Raw genomic sequence first — 17,035 nt, 5'->3', positions numbered from 1 at the left:
AAGGAGGAACCGTCCTGATACGAATGCAGTAAATACAAGCACAACATGAGAGTAGGAAAAAGTATCCGGTGCATCGTGCTATCCAAATCTATCTCAATGATGAATACCCCTGGGTTTTGACAGAATTACTTACCAGGTGGGCTTATTCTACCATTACTACTATTCTGTCTTTGAAGATGTTCTTTATAGCACACTGAACACATGCCATTTGTACGAGGGTTTCCATAAAATCCGCAGCCAGTGGAACAAAGCATAGGCACTTGGCTGTGATTAGTTTCTTGAGCCATGTTCCTCTGTTGCACACCTGAAATTTACACAGAATTAGTAAAGAATTCAGACAACTGCAGCCATACATTATCCACATTTGCTTTATATAATAATAAAAAAAAAAAACCCACATACACTCCTGCCCTAAATCATTCTATACACCTGTCTCAAGACCTAGGGCTAAGGTAGAGAGAAAAAATAATGACCAAAAGATACAAAACGAACTTTTATCTCCAACCTTCTCTACACAAGAAGGTCTGTACTGGCTCAGAAAATGTAAACAACTCTAGGGATAGGTCTGTTCTGAAGACTCCACACCACCAGAACGTTAAGGAAAACCCTTCAAGGCTAGCTAGTTCAGTATGGACTCCGAATAATAAGAAATACGTTATACGTTTTGCTATATGTTATACTATTAATTTCTAAGCATTAACACTTTTGCTCAAAGTTCACTGAGCATACCTGTATAATTTTTAAACAGAATAGTTTAAAAAGCATTTTACAGAATACCAATGCTGGTGAAGACAGGAAGAAATGGGCAGAATGCGGGGGAAATGAGGAACTGGCCCAAACTTTCTGGCAAACAATTTAGCAATTCACTGTAAGAGCCTTACAAAACTGCCCTCAGAATCAGTCACTCCCCTTCAGGGTCTTCAACGGAACACCTAGGGTTGGTCAGAAGAAAGACCAACACACAAGGGATGTGGTCCACAGCACCATTGATAAATGTTGGTAAATTTCAAATACATGCTCAACATCAGGAGAATGAGTTTTTTTCAAAAGTTATGGGTTATTAAAACATTTTAGTAGACTTTTTGGTGGAGGATAATGCTGATAACAAATGAAAAGACAAAACGTGAAATATACATATGATATGTTGTCAATCAGGACAAAAAGAGAATCTACAATCATCAAGAAGGACAGAAAAGAATGTATCCTAGGACGGCAAAGCTAATGGTGCCTTCTGATTTGCACATTTTTTGAACTTTTAAAATCCTCTTAAATGAAGGTACAACTTGCCTAATTGGGAACGAAATATTTATTTGTTTAAGATGAAAGAGCGGCCATGACACAGGGCTGTCTGGAAACCACACACAGGCGGTCATCAATCACAGCAGATGGAAGAGCCCCATGTGCCGCTTCTCCCACAGAGTGAGGGATCCTTTGGCATGAGTAACATGACAGAAGGTAATACAGACTATTTAAAAAAAAAAAAAAAAAAAAAAACCAAAACCCTCCCAAATGAAATGAAGGTTACTCCAAAAAGGGTGTATGTGTATTTAAAGACAAGTCTCTGCAAAGAACCACCAAATGAGGACAAGGTTTTGCCACTAAAGTTGTCCCGAATCGATCAACAATGAAGGAAAGCATTCAACGTTTATCACTGACAGATTTCTTCTTTATGTAAATTGCTTGAAAAGACTGTTGGGGGTGGTCTGTTGGGGGTGGGGTACTTAACGCAAATTTCAGAACCAAAAACAATAATGCATTTGACAGGATTACAAAACAAGGCAGCTGGTTTTGCATTTGCCTTTAAAAAGAACTATCCTAAAACTACTGAGAGTATTTACAACTTTAGCCTGGGAATACAATTTGGGATGTCGACAAACCTCTTTCTTATTCCATGATGGCAAATCACTTCAGAATCCAATCTTGGCTGCTCTGCTCTCTGGTATGGGTTACTTTGGTAATTCTATAAATATACATATCAAATGAAAAAAAATAACAAAGATGGGATAGAAAAGCTAATGGCAAACATTCTGTGGGGATTTGTGGCCTCTGTTCCCGGGGACAGTGTGTTTGTCTGGTGTTGGTTATCAGGGTAACTGCTCAGGGTCAGGCATGTAGCTAATACGTGATGGAGCTCAGACTCCATTCGGGCAGTCCGGCTCAAAGCCCTTGTTCTAAATTAGTGTTTCTCCAAGTGTGCTTCCGTGGACCCCCAGGGAGGTCAGAACCGTTTCCACGCTAACGCTAACTGGCTATTTGCCCCTTGCACCATGTTGCCTCGTGCACTAGTGGTCACATGCCGGGAGCCCTACCAGGAGAGCAGCCCCAAGACTAGCTGTACCCCGCTCACCACACTCTCACAGCAACACAACCAACCTCATCCCATCTTGAGCCTGAACACACGTCTTGGTAGTATTCAGGGTGACTGAAGTCTGCAGAGTGCGCCTGCTGCATACAGAAGAGTGAAGAGGGCGGGAGGCAGAGACCCCTGCTCAACTGCTCAGGCTGCAAGCTGCCCCAGTCACCGTTTTCATGGAAGAGGTTTTGCATTTCAAGGAACAACTGGCAAAGTCTGGTTATTTAGACTTGTGTCTACAGCAGACATTTTCTCAAAAATGAGCAAAGTGAGCCTGTCACTTCAAGAAAAATAACAGCATTTATTGCCAAAGACCACATTCAAGGAAAAAAAAAAAAAAAAGCTTGACAAGTATCTCCAATTTGTAGAGTTCCTGGTAAGATCAGTGGTGATACTGATGACATGTGAGTGGCTGGTACCCTATCAGCATCTGCAGGATCTGTGTAAGTCCGAGAACCAGTATTTTCCAGGGACCAACGTATGACGGCACAAAATGATTCATCAACAAAGGATCCATTCAAAGTGAAAGACCAATGAATTTTCAAGTAATGGGACAAAAGTTTTTATATACAGTTTGAGATTCTAGAATGCAACTAACCCTTTAAGAAACCACAAATTGCCAAGTTTTGGTATAAGATCTCTATTACCTGAAAAGGTTGTTAAAACATTCCCTCCTTTTCCAATGACCCATCTGTATGATACCAGTTTTTCTTTTGTAACAGATTAAATGCAGAGCCAACTATGAGAATTTTGCTGTTTGCAAAAATGTCTAATGATGCCACTTTTCTCACTAAACCTTTTTGGTGGTGGGCGGGGGTGAGGGAAAGGATGGTTATTTTTAATAAAATATTTTTAAAAATTAATATATTGCAATTTTTCTCAGCTTTCATTTGTAATAGGATAAATATTACTAGGTATAACACACATAAATGAAAGTTCTTCAGGGTCCTCAGTAATTTTAGAGAATATGCAAGTCCTTAAATCCACCACTGTAAACCATGCATTCCCAATGTAGACAGTGTCACCTCAAGAGGACAAACACCAACTCTTTGGGGTAAGGAGGCACACAAAATACCTCACTCTGTATGTATAAAACACAGATATACATGGAATACATAAACAGAAATACAGTATATCTGTGGAATTAAAATTTCATGGAGGTAGAGGCCAATTAGGAAAAACTATTTTAAAAGGCTTTTGTCAGGGAAGAAATAAAAAAAAAAGAGAGAGCTTGAGAAACACTGTTCTAAACCACCATTATCCTGTTGCCTATTAATGATTTTACAGTGGTATTGAGAAGGTGGGAATTGAAGGGACCTTCTCCAGTGGCACAAATAAACCTTTCAGCATCTGGCCAGCAATCACAAGCACCCAGAAAGGGAAATATTCTAGTTCTTTAAAAACACAGTCACAGATGAGAATACAACCACCAAGCTTTTATTCACAATACCTGCTTCTGAACAATAAAATTCAAAAACACGCAGCACTAGCAATTTCCCCAAGCCAACTGCCTTGCACAGCAGCAAATTAACAATGATTTTTGTAAGTTGAGCTTTCTTATTAAAAAACAAAACAAAACAAAAAACCCAACAATTATCTTGGCAGGTAAAAAGCACAAAGGACTTCACAGGCTACTTAAAAAGAAAAAAAAAAAAAAAGACAACCTTATCTATTCATCTTTAGGCCACAAAATGTACCTTTCTGTGAAGACTCACAAAAAAACCACCACCATAAAAGGGTATCTTAGTTTATCCCAATGTGCAGTGGTAAAGATGGAGAAACTGAAGTCCTGCCTTCCCGCTGCTGCACCTTCTTGGCAGGTAAGGACTCTGCGGGGCCATCAGTCTGACACTAGGAGGGAAGAAGGTAGGACTCTGCGGGGACATCAGTCTGGCACTCAGGAGGGAAGAAGGTAAGGACTCTGCGGGGACATCAGTCTGACACTAGGAGGGAAGAACGTAAGGACTCTGCAGGGCCATCAGTCTGACACTAGGAGGGAAGAAGGTAAGGACTCTGCGGGGCCATCAGTCTGACACTAGGAGGGAAGAACGTAAGGACTCTGCGGGGCCATCAGTCTGACACTAGGAGGGAAGAAGGTAAGGGAATGAGAAGGCAGAACAACTCCTTAACTGACATACTGTGAGATTATAAAGCTACAAAGTCAAGGCAGTAAAGAATGAGATTATCAGACATAAACAGAAAAGTTCACTAGCATGGTATAATTTAAAAACAAATGTCTATGAATTGCAGAAAATTCAGAAAACATGGTTTCTGACTCTGACTATTTGTAACGAGAACAAGAGCCAGTTCTGCTCTCTGCCCTGAGATGGTACTGAGCAGTTACTCAGAGCTGGCCGTGGGCCAAGAGCCATGTCTCCGGTGTTTTCTCTCTGGAACCCTGTGCTGTTGGCGCTACTGATGTCCCTGTTTTAAAAATGAGGAACTGATATTCAAAGAGATTTAATAACTTGCCCAAGGTCACATATCTACGAAGCAGCTAGGTCAGTGTCTTTTCCTTTATCTCCTTAAAAAACAAAGAGAATGACTTTCAAAGTCCATCCTGCCCCTACTAAACCTGTAACTTTGTGAGCATTCATGAATTCTTATTCTTTTCATTTAAAGATAATTTAAATTTTCACTCACTTATTCGACCTTAAGATATTATGTAGCTTTAATTAATTTAACCAAGCTCTTGAGAAAATTTGCTTTTCAAGTCTTTTTACCTAAGAAATTCTCGTTGGCATAAGAAACTCAAGATCAAATATTTTAAGACTGCAAAGAAAATTCATTACCAATTATTAAAATTCTGACAAAGGAACAGCAGTGAGTAGATGTAACACAGACTCCATTATTAACTGCAAATACACCTCAATTAAACTTCCTTTCCTCTGTTTTGTGCCCTAGAGTTTGAGTCACCAGGTTCCCATCAGTTTCATTTTAAAATGTCCCATGCGCTTTTCTCTTCCATTCCAAATTCTGATGCTCATCACTTCACAGCTGGGTTAACAGTTTTCTCTTTCTGTTTTGCTGCCCCTCCTACCAACGCATTTCTTTAAATTCTCCTAAAATGCCTAGTTCCCATCATATTACTTCTGTTCCGTTACCATAGGATTGCTCCAGAAAGGAGCACTAGACCTAGCCTGCATGTCCTATATCATCTATTCCAAGTAACCCAGTTTCTCTAGAAAGTGAGGTGCGTGGGGTCAGGCTGGCTTCCGTCTGACCCCCAGCTCTGCCGTGTTTCTCACCTGTCACAGCCTGGACACGTTCCTAAACTTGTGCAAGTCTCACCTCCCCAGGAGGCTGCGCACAGCATGTGTAACCAGGTGAAGTCAGATAACGTATCCAGGAAGCCCGGCAGTACACAGAGCCCGGCACCCAGCACAACTCCGCAAGTGCTCTTCCTGTGCAGCTCCCGGAGGCCCAGGGCCCTCCGCCCTCGTCTGCTGGACACCAGCTCCAACCCCGCCACACTGCCCCTTTCTTGGTGAATGCCCTCTGCTTCTGCACTCTGCCTACAACCATCTTGTCCTCAGGATCCCTTCCAATCCTACTTCTTCTGGGTCCACTTCTGCCCAACCTCGATCCCCCTCTGCTCTCTCCCTAAAGAAGCGTTCATCCCTTTGCAGCACTTCAGCGGGCCATCACTCAAGTGCTTTCCAGCAGACACATCATTTCCCACTAAACTCTGAGTTTCTTCTTCAACACCCCCCCCCCTTTTTCAAGATTTTATTTATCTGAGAGAGAGAGCACGAGCAGGGTGAGAGGCAGAGGCAGAAGCAGACTCCCTGCAGCAGGGAGCCCGAGAGTGGGGCTCGATCCCAGAACCCCGAGATCAGGACCCGAGCTGAAGCAGATGCTCAACCGACTGAGCCACTCGGGTGCCCCCAAACCCCCTTTATGCCTAATATGAATCCCACAAAATATTTTCTTGAGTAAAGACATTACATTATTGTTAGAAGTATTCATGTCAGGCAAAAAATGGTGGTTTTCCATGGAAAAGGGGAGTAAACACTGATGCTGAGTGTTTCACACCCAGGCCTCCTCACTTATATATTGAAGCTGTCCCTCAGAACCATCAACAGTCCGAGCCAGCTGTAAAACACACGGGTATTTCTTCATTTCACTGCTTCTCTCCCTCCTCTGGAGAGAAACAGGTTGGAAATAGAATTTATAATGAGTTCTTCCATAGAAGTTGTGAACTGGCAAATGAGTGAAATCTGACCCACAGCCATGTTTGGTTTGCTAGCACATACTAATTTTTTTTTACAGTTAATTGTTAGTATTCAAAAATTAGGGGACGTGAGGCGCCTGGTGGCTCAGTCAGTGGTAGCGTGTGACTCTTGATCTCAATTCAAGCCCCACATTGGGGGTGGAGTCTACTTCAAATTAAAAAAAAAAAAAGTTAGGGGATGTCACATAAAAATTCCACACTTCTAGCTTCTCCTAAAAAACAGCAAGACCTGACAACAGTGGACTCGCTCCCTAAATTAAAACCCAGCAGCTAGGGGCCCTATCAGATGAGGCCACCTTCACTTTCAGCCGCCTGGTCAGCCTTAGAGCATCAGAGTTTTTCATTTCTAGGTTAACACCTATGACCTCTTCAATTTGGGGTCTTTACTAGTAAGTTCAGAAAAAAAAAATTTTATATGTTGGGTTAAATAAGGGTGCACACTAAACTCTGAACCAAGCACAGAGTCATAAGACAAGGTTTCCCCCTACCCACTGCCTTTTTAATCCCTGGAATACCACTCGGAATTGGCTAATTATCTTTGTAATTACATCAAATGGAGAGCCCAGAAAAGGGCAACGTAGAATTTATGCCAGACTATTTTTTTTGTTTTAATAATACTCAAAAGAGGAACACTCATCCTGGCATAGGTGCTTGAGATTAGTATTTCTTGAGGCACACAGTAACCCCCCGTAGAGTTATGAGCACGTGGATCTACCAGCTATCACATGGGCAACACACCTACGTCCTAGAGGTCAAGAACCTTTGCAGAGATGACAAAAAAAAAAAAAAAAAATTGGGAAAGTTGATAAAGCAAATAGATCAGAAAGTATGACTTGATATAAACTACCTGGGACGAACGCTACTCCCTCTGATAAAAGCAGAGAGATTCTGGATTGGGCTTCCTACTGTATGGAGGCTGCTTCGTGGCTGTGTCTCTTACAGAGGCCCCCACGCCCTAGGTCAGCTTGTCCTTCTCGCTGTGGCTTGGGCTGACAGAAAGGTGCCGTCCAGCCCACGTGAGGGTACCGTCGTTGGGGGCACTATATATTCATTCTTTCCCAGCAAATAATTAATTCATTTCCAACAGACTAGGTTATATATATGGCTTTCACTGGCTGCATTCTGCCCAACAATGTTTAAATCAAGGGTTGTCAAACTTCCCTATAAATGACCAGACAGTAAATATTTTAGGCTTCACAGGCCATACTGTCACTGTCAACAACCACTCAACTTGCTGTGTCCTGCAAAAGCAGCCAAGCAGTACCTAAACCAACGAGCACGGCTGTATTTCAAAAACACTATGCTATGGCCACAAAAATTTGAATTTCATAGAATTTTCACATCACAAAATGTTACTCTTCTGATTTTTTCCCCAACCACTTAAAAATATGAAAACCATTCTTAGCTCTTGGGCTGAACAAAAACAGGTGACAAGCCCAAAGTCTGTCAACTTCTCCATTAAACGAGCAGGTGACTTTAGGGTAAGTGTCACTACAGACGAGGCAGGGAGGCCAGGCAGACACAGGACTCCAGCAGAGGTACTCAACTGTGGGATTCTCTAATCCAAACTGAACGTAAACATTAAGTATTATCTGCTCTTGCTAAAGTCTCATCTCTTAATTAAGTATATGTTTACCAGCCAGGAAGGGAAAGGACTAGAAAAGGCAGTCAGTCTCTCATCTACACCTGTATCCTCAGAGAAGTGCAGCGCCGACGTGAAAAGTGGCAGAAATGTTCTTGGTACAAACCCACCTCTGCTTAGCGTGCGGTCTTCTACTTAACACGGTACCCGAATAATTACATCACCCAGCAGCTGCACCTGGAAGACACCTGTACTCCTGAAATGGGTCGTCCTGGTCTGCCTAGCACGTTCTTCCCTCAGCCCTTCAGATAACAGAACCTCTTCCGTGTGGCAAGAACATGTCATCTGCGTGGGGCAGGCCTCGCTGCCCCTGTCCGGGACCAGACCTGTCCCAGAGGTGGGCGCGTGGCTCACGCTGGGCCAGTCCTCCCTGGGTTTTACTGGTGCTGCTGGGAAAGAGGCCGACAATGTACACCTAGGTGCAGCTGGGGCCCTCTTTGTCACAAGGGAGTCTCCACATGACAATTAAAATAGGGTAAGCAAAGTCAAAATGGGTAGGGAGGGAGAAGAGAGCCAGGATCGAACGGGGACTGAACTCCGGCATCCACCTTGCGGAGCGCAACTCCACCTCTCAGACTTCCCAGTTGCATGAGACAAATCCCGCTTTGGCTTTAGCTTGATTTGGGCTGTTGTCACTTGCAATTCAAAGTCCTTGGGGACGTTAGAATCCGGTACCCCTATGAAACTCCTCCAACTTAAGGGAGTAATCAGTGCATATCAAAATGTAGGTACTCCATTAGTCCAAGTGAGATGCCCTAGATAGTAAAAAAAAAAAAACCACCTCAACAATTCCCAGTGCTTATCGTTCTTTTCCCACATAGAAAAACATACGAGTACGGGAGGGGGGTGGGGGGTGGGATAGGTGGGGGATGGGCATGAAGGAGGGCACGTGATGGAATGAGCACTGGGTGTTACATAAGACTGATGAATCACTGACCTCTACCTCTGAAACTGGTAATACACTATATGTTAAGTAACTGAATTTAAATAAAATTAAAAAAAAAAACCCATACAAGTCCCAGATGTAAAGCTTACACCTTCACAAACTGAACACTGTAACTGGCAGCCCCGTCAGAACCAGAACACCCCCAGTCCCCTCCAAATGCTTCCCCACACCCCTTCCCAGGTATTACCCTTTCTCCCAGTCACTGTGCCGACTTTGCAAGCTCTTCCTGCTCTCCAACTTCTATAAACGGAACCGTAGTGTGTACACATTGTTTCCGAGCTTCAACGAGCCTAACGTGTCCAACTGTAGTCCATTCAAAATTCTTCTGCTATCTAGAATATTTGACTGTACGAATAAACTGCTATTCATTCTAGTGTTGAGAGGGACTGGGAACTTTCCAGTTTAGGCCTATGACAAATACTGCTGTTCTGAACGTGACTGCGTGCGCCTTTTGATATACCAGGAGTGCTGGGTCACAGGGCACACATATCCCCCGCTTTTCGAAGGTTTGTGTCCTGTCACTCAGCTTTACGAAAGATTTACATTAGTACCTGTTTTCTTTGAGAAATCCAAAGATGATTTTTGCTTTTGTAAGAAAAGGCACAAAGCAGAAACAGTGCAGAGTTTACTCTGCAGCAAGCTGCTGCAGGAGCGTGCGCACCCCCCGCCCCGTCGCGAGAGTGGCCCCCCCGAGCCCCGTCCCCAACCACCATACTCAGCGCCTCGGCATCCAGCCACCACGGCCTGGAACTGCATCTGTGAGCATCTGTGCTTCATCTTGGTTTATGCTGTGTATGCGTTAGCCATGTGTCCGAGGTACCAGAAAAGCCTAAGCGACGTGATTTTTTGGGTCTGGGAACGCTCAAAGATTCTTCCATATAAATTAACGGCAATGGCTTCTTCACTGTAGCCTATTCAGCTTCCAAAAGGTTTCGCAGGCATGCTCCACTTTTGGACAGTGGGGAAACCTGCACGTATGTTCATCTTTGGCAGGTACTAACCAGTTTCCCAAAGTGGTCATACAAATCTACGCTCTGCTGGCAATGAAAGAGCATTCCAGTTACTCCGCATCTCACCAGTATGGGGCAGAATCTGCGGCACTGGGCTGAACGGCGGCCCCGGACATGTCTATGTCCTAACCCCTGGAACCTGTGAACGTCACCTTCCAAGAGGGGGAGCTTCCCCTGGATTTCCTTGGTGGGCCTAAACTGCGAGAGTCAGGAGTTCTGACACAGACACATGGAGAAGGGGGTGCAGAGACAGGCAGAGGCTGGCGTGATGAGGCCCCGAGCCAGGGAACGCCCGCAGCCACCAGAATCTGGAAACAAGGAAAGCGTTCTCTCCGGGAGCTTCTCCGCAGGGAGCATGGCATTGCCAACACCTGGGCTGGGACCCTGGGCCTCCAAAACTGTGAGACAATAAACCTTCGCTGTTTCTAAGCCTCCAGTTTGAGGTAAGCCGTCACGGCAGACCTGAGAACCAACCATGTGTCTTTCTAAGTGCGCTCACCGGTGCGCAGGGACGCCCCAGCGGTCTCGTGCTCCCCACCGTCACGAGGACTCAGGCAGCTGAGCACGTCTGCATGTGCTTACTGGGTCCTCCTGTGTCAGGTGCCTACTGAAGGTTTCAGGCATCCTGCTGGACTGACTGTTAACGATCCTGATGAAATGCTCCTGTATGTTTATGCTCAGGGGTTTAGTAAGTCTGTGCTTACTCCACGGTCACGAAGATGTCCTCTATCTTCTCAATTCCAGCACCTCACCTTTCACTACGAAGCCTGCCATCCCACTGGAGTCGGGGTGTTTGCAGGGCATGGGTAGATTCAGATTCATGTGCTTCTGCATATGGCTACCTAATGAGTCTAAAACCATTCGTTAAAGAGACCGCCCTTCCCCACTGCGCCGCGGCCTCACCTCTGTCCACGCACTGCGCACCACGTAGGTACCGAGCCTCGCCCACACAATCACCCCTCGTCCCCCCGACTTTGTCTATGCTGTTCTGAACTACTATAGATTTTGGATATCTGGTATTAGCTCAGGTTCAAATATCTAGCATCCGTTTTATTCTTCCTCAAGATTGTGCTGCTTATTCTTGGCTCTTTGCATTTCCATACAAATTTTAGATTTGGTTCGTCAAGTTCTATTAAAAACAAAACAAAACAAAAGACCTGATAGGATCGTGTTCAATCTCCAGATGTACAAACTACAGCACATGCGTCAATTTATTTAGGTCTCCTTTCCAACGCATTCCAGTGTGCCACAGTGTTCATGAAGAGGTCTCACATATTTTGTTAGACATTCCTAGGTATGTGATTTGTTAAAATCGACTCTAAGCGGTATCTTCTAAAAAATCTCGTTTTCTACTTGTTTGCTGGCAGCCTTCAGGGTGGCCCCAGTGACCCCCAGGCCTCCTGGTGTTCAGGCCTCTGTAGCCCGTTCCCTACGGTGTCAGTGCTGATCTGGACAGTCAACAGAACGCTACACCACCTCCGACCCAGTCACAGAGGACACTGCGGCCACTACCTTGCTCTCTCCCCCTCTGATCACCCACTGGGGAGGCCGGCAACCATGTCGAGTAACTGAGGCCTCTGGCCCAGAGCTGTGTGAGTGAACTTGGGAGCCGATCCTTCAGCCCTGCTCCGTCTTCAGAGGAGGACTGCAACCCCACTGGAGACCCAGAGCCAGAACCACACAGCTCTGCCATCTCCTTATTCCTGACAGAAACTGTGTGAGATCACCCACTGGTTGTTTTCAGTCTAAGTTTTGAGGTAATTTGTTATGTGGCGATTGATAACTAATAGCGTGACTTGTACATAAGTCCCCTGGCTTCTGTTCTTGTCCTCTCCAGTCTATTTTCAACATGGCAGCCTATGATCATGTTAAGATCTAGAGCACATCTTGCTTGCTCAAAATCCTCCAGTAGCTTTCCAATTACCAAGAGTAAACACCAAATTCCTCACCACCATCCACTCCCCCACTCCCTGACCATATACATCGCCAGCTACACCAGATCTACTCCTGTCTCAAGGACTTCGTACTTCTAACGTCCACCCCCCAGACATCCTTACGAGCAGGCTCCCTCACCTCCCTCAGGTTTTTGCTCAACTGTCACCCTTTCGGGGAGGGCTTCCCATTATCACTCTATTTAAAATCGCCCCAGCATCCTTTATTAGCTCCTTTTCAGTTTTATTTTTCTTCAACGCCCTTAACTTCAATCTTAGTTTACTATTAAATTACACTTATTTCGCCTGTCTTCCCCCTACTAAAATGACATCTCAGTAATGGCAGGGATTTTGTCCACTTTGTTCACTGCTGCTTAAAGTAATGTTTGGCACATGGTGGGCATGCAGTATTTGTGGAATGCACGCACGAATGAAGCGGCCTGCCACCTTGCCAGGACACAACCCAGAGTGCTCAGATATTTACCCCAAGGCAAGAAACTGGAATAAACTCTTCCTAAAAAAACGGAATTTGCTGTTTAAGAGACCTAGGTCTGCCAGCAGGGGACACCACATACGGTTACGCAGGGTGTGTACTGAACAAAGACGGCTGGCCTCACGCTCCAAGCCTGTGGATGTCTTTTCCAATTCAGTCTGCTCAGAGAGGGCTTCACTTAGCGATCTGCATACCAAATGTAGTAATTTTATACCTAAACTTAAGCTGCCCTCAATTTTATGTTCTCAAACTGACCTAGGTTTGTCAGATACCTTTCGGGGAGGGCTTCCCATTATCACATACCTTAAAGAATCAAGACACAGTTATTATCTGCACAAAACAACCCCATCTCATTTTGCAAAAGGCGGGGAGGTGACCCACTCATATTTTCCCACCAGGCTCCACATTCATGGGCTTTAATTAGCTTTTCTTCTCCAAAAGACTAATACAAAATACGATCCTTATATATGCAAGATCCATGTGCAAAACCACTTTTTAACATCCTCTCCTCTTTGACCTTGTAGCTTATAATTCAATCATGCAGACTGCACCTCATCCTCTACCCCAACCCCTTCTCAGGACACTCTTCCCCTAAGACAAATCTCTAATACAGCTTTCAATATTTGTAAATGAATCTCTCTCCCAGATTTCTTCTGTTTAATATGGCCAGCCTCCACATTTAAATCTCTTCTGTTCCCCTGAAACTCTGTACAACTCTTTTTATATGAAGAGCTGGCTTGACTATTTCATTTTATTAGCCATTATTTATACAGCGCTTGCTGTACCAAACACTGTTGTGGGTACTTTATACAGACCCACTCCTTTAGTCCTCAGAACTACCCTATGAAGTAGGTACTGTCGCCATCCTCCTTGCACAGATGAGAGAACCGAGGCCTGGAGAGGTCAGGTCCACGGCCCAGGTCGCACAGCTGGTTAAGGGACAGAGCTGAGCCATCCCAGGCTCTTTATCAGTGGTTCCCAATGCTTATCTTCGGACCCCCGGGGACCCTGGAGGTCCTTCAGAGTTCCAGGAGGTCAGACGGGAACTGGCTGTTTGTCTTGCTACCGTGCCGACAGGCCGTGTAAGAGCAACGGGGGCCGAACAGCCGGAGCCTCTGTGGGACAGCACGTGTCACGCTGTCCTGCTCATCACCATGGTCTTCGTCCATATACTCTCACAATAAGAAAAGGCCACTTTCACTTACGAGTATTCTTGATGAAGCAATAAATCTATTACTGTTATTCAATCTTACTACAGATTACAGTTCCTCGTATTCTTTCTCGCTGACACGCTGGCACCCCAGAGCAAAGTCTTCCTCTGCCCGCTTCCCTGACACACGCCCCGTTCAAGTCTGCCCCGGGACACAACCTGGGCACACAGCCCCCTACTCCGTGTCTCATCTCAAGGAAAGGCTTAGTAAGGACACACATCTACACTGATTCCAGGGAAAAAATGGACAGCGACTTAGAGGAATCAACACTGTTCTTTCATATGAATTGAAATACGAACGATGAGTGAATAATATGGTCTGTAAGGACTGAGAGTAATGTAGAAAAGAAAAAACATATTAAATACACAAACCAATTACTTAGTTTGTTCAGGCTTGTATCCCCCGCGGTGCAGATAAGGGGTTGCTAAACTTTTTTTCTAAAGGGCCCAAGAGTAAATAATTTAGGCTTTGTGTACCCTACGATAGTCTGTCATGGCTACCTGACTCCACATTTGTAGTGAGAAAGAAGCTGCCAACATTATAAAAATGGATGGGCATAGGTGTGTTCTAATAGAACTATTTATAAAAAGAGGTGGCCAAAAGGGTTTGTTTGTTCGTGGGCCACAGTGTGCCAATCCCAGTTCTAGATGAAATGCCAGGCACATAGGAAATTCTCAGATAGATGCTGGATGAACAAATGAATGACTTCCAGAATGCTTTAGGTGGAGTATTATCAGGAGAGATATAGCAGAGTTACACAACAGTGAGTCCGTTTTACTTTCTTTTGCCACAGCTCTTCGGACAAGGCTGTCCTGCTTGATACACTTATTGTGGTGCATACTGATCTACCAGGAACTGTTCAGACAGCAGTTATGATCCAGTTCTGCTCTCAAGGATCAAAAGATGTATAAGGACAGGAATATCGGTATGTCATTTTCACGTATCTGCATGGACGTCACATCTAACTCCAGAATTACAATGAGCCCTATCAGCCGCAAAAAACCAAAACGCTAATAAGCAGCACCAAAAATATCGTTTTAGTACTCTCCTTTCATAGGGGCTTTAAAAAAAATAGATGCTCAAAATAATTGCAAGATATTCCAGAAGTTGATTTTTCCTTTTCAGTTAAAACGCAGTACCTTGGGGAGAGGGACAACAAATTTACCGTGAGAAGAGGCATCACTACGAATCACCGCACAACAACTGGACCGACACAGGACAACGTGGTATGTAGTACGGCTCAGTGCGAAGAACAAAGAACGGACTTAATCCTAACGCTGGTTCTGATTCTGCCACCCTCAATTCAGATAAATGGTCAGTCTCTGGTTCCTCATGATAAAATTTAGCGATAACCTGTCTTTTTTAACTTACAGGACTTGGGGAGATCAAATGAGACCATGATCGTGAAACACTTTATGACCCGTAAAGAGTAACAGAAATCTCCGATTCAGTGGCTTTGGACAGTCAACGCCCTGCTGTCCACACCTCGAGGGAGAGCTGCGGTGTCGGGCGCTTGGTGGTCATCGGGCCAGGACTCCTCACCTGCCCACAGCTAACGGCGGGCCGGCACATGAGAGGTGCCCTCACCAGCGACAGGGACTGCCTGCTGGCAGGTCTCTGGACACCCCCGTCAATGCCATACGACCAAGAGTCCATGAGGCCACATGACCGACCTTCTGGACCAAAAGTGAGAGGGAATGGTTTGTAAAAACTCCTCTCAGAAGTTCATGAAAGGACACACTGGTTATTGTGGACAACTGCCAATGAAGAACTCACTAAGGGCTTATCCTGAGTAGCTCCAAGTGTGGGGGAAGGGTAACAGCAAGGATGCGGTCTCACCAGGGCAGCGAGTCCCACGTGCCCGGGACAGAGGAAGGTGGGAGCAGCTCTGCATGCAAACCTGCAGGCCGTGGGGCAGCCTGTCTCAAACTGCATTTAGGGAGCAAGAGTTTATTTCTTTGGAAGTATATGCTCACTCTGGTTAAACAGAGCTATTTAAAAATTATGAAATTTAATTGTAATTTAAATTATGAAATTATTCCCAAGAGCAATTTCCTATATTAATATGTAACATCATATTCCCAAAATACATTTTTATGGTTGTTTGGTAAAAATATTAATATAAAAAGGCTGAAATCAACTATAAAATAAACTGCAATCTTAAGAATTATAACCTTTTGCTTCACTGTAAGACTAGTAATGCAAATTCCAATGCTTAAAATAATTCTGAAAGGGCGCCTGGGTGGCTCAGTTGGTTGGGCGGCTGCCTTCGGCTCAGGTCATGATCCTGGAGTCCCGGGATCGAGTCCCGCATCGGGCTCCCTGCTCGGCAGGGAGTCTGCTTCTCCCTCTGACCTTCCCCCCTCTCATGTGCTCTCTCTCTCTCACTCTCTCAAATAAATGAATAAATAAAACCTTTAAAAAAAAAAAAAATAATAATTCTGAAAAAAAGATGCACAGTCACTAATGATACTTAGCTATGGTTTTTCTCAAAAATATTTTATAAATAGGGCGCCTGGGTGGCTCAGTTGTTAAGCGTCTGCCTTCGGCTCAGGTCATGGTCCCAGGGTCCTGGGATCGAGCCCTGCATCGGGCTCCCTGCTCCTCAGGAAGCCTGCTTCTCTCTCTCCCACTTCCCCTGCTTGCGTTCCCTCTCTCGCTGTGTCTCTCTCTGTCAAATAAATAAAATCTTAAAAAATATATATATATATTTTATAAATAAAAATCTACCACCCACTCCACCCTCAGTATCCTACCCACCAGAAAAAAAACCAGATCCTAAGAAATGTGTCATCATGCTGATTTAAGTGTATCTTCAAGCACTTTAAATGTAACTATCCCCAATGACCTAGGGCTACACGTTAAGTCTACTCACACAGTTGAGGTTGATGGGCAAACAGCTGTCCTGTATCTTGAGACACACATTAGCCTCCTGCCTTCCCTAGCCTCATAAGCAGCTACTTAAAGTTTGAGTTTTATGCAAGAAAACATTGTAAAGCCTTCAGTGTTTTACTGCAGCAGACTTCAGATTCATTCCTGTAACACATTTAACATGAAACAGAGTTGAGACAGTTAAAATTGACTGTGTACATTTTAATTGTCTAAAATTTTAAGGAGTGTTTTCATTATTATAGCTACATAAAAAGGGTTGTTGAGGTAAAATTAAGATATAAAAACATTTCACTTGGTATTTGACACCCATGTATAATAGAGCA

General features: G+C 44.4%; 1 protein-coding gene across 5 annotated transcripts in view; it reads right to left on the bottom strand.

Annotated features, from left to right (window-relative positions):
* ZFAND6 (zinc finger AN1-type containing 6) overlaps positions 1–17,035 on the bottom strand; it is a 59,732-nt gene that overhangs the window by 13,650 nt on the left and 29,047 nt on the right. For 2 of the 5 annotated variants that reach the window (XM_032391872.1, XM_032391871.1), the window contains exon 2: positions 134–304. In XM_032391872.1, coding sequence (XP_032247763.1) covers positions 134–287 — 154 coding nt within the window. In that variant the 5' untranslated portion in view covers positions 288–304. Of the gene's footprint in view, positions 1–133; positions 305–1,877; positions 1,961–2,373; positions 3,122–16,695; positions 16,857–17,035 lie in introns of those variants that run through there. The other 3 variants (XM_032391870.1, XM_032391869.1, XM_032391867.1) reach the window with 3 other exon arrangements.

This window comes from Phoca vitulina, unplaced genomic scaffold (assembly GCF_004348235.1).
Source record: "Phoca vitulina isolate PV1807 unplaced genomic scaffold, GSC_HSeal_1.0 scaffold65, whole genome shotgun sequence".
Taxonomy (NCBI): domain Eukaryota; kingdom Metazoa; phylum Chordata; class Mammalia; order Carnivora; family Phocidae; genus Phoca; species Phoca vitulina.
The sequence above is the reverse complement of the archived record's forward strand: the minus strand, read 5'-3'. Positions and strand labels throughout refer to the sequence as shown.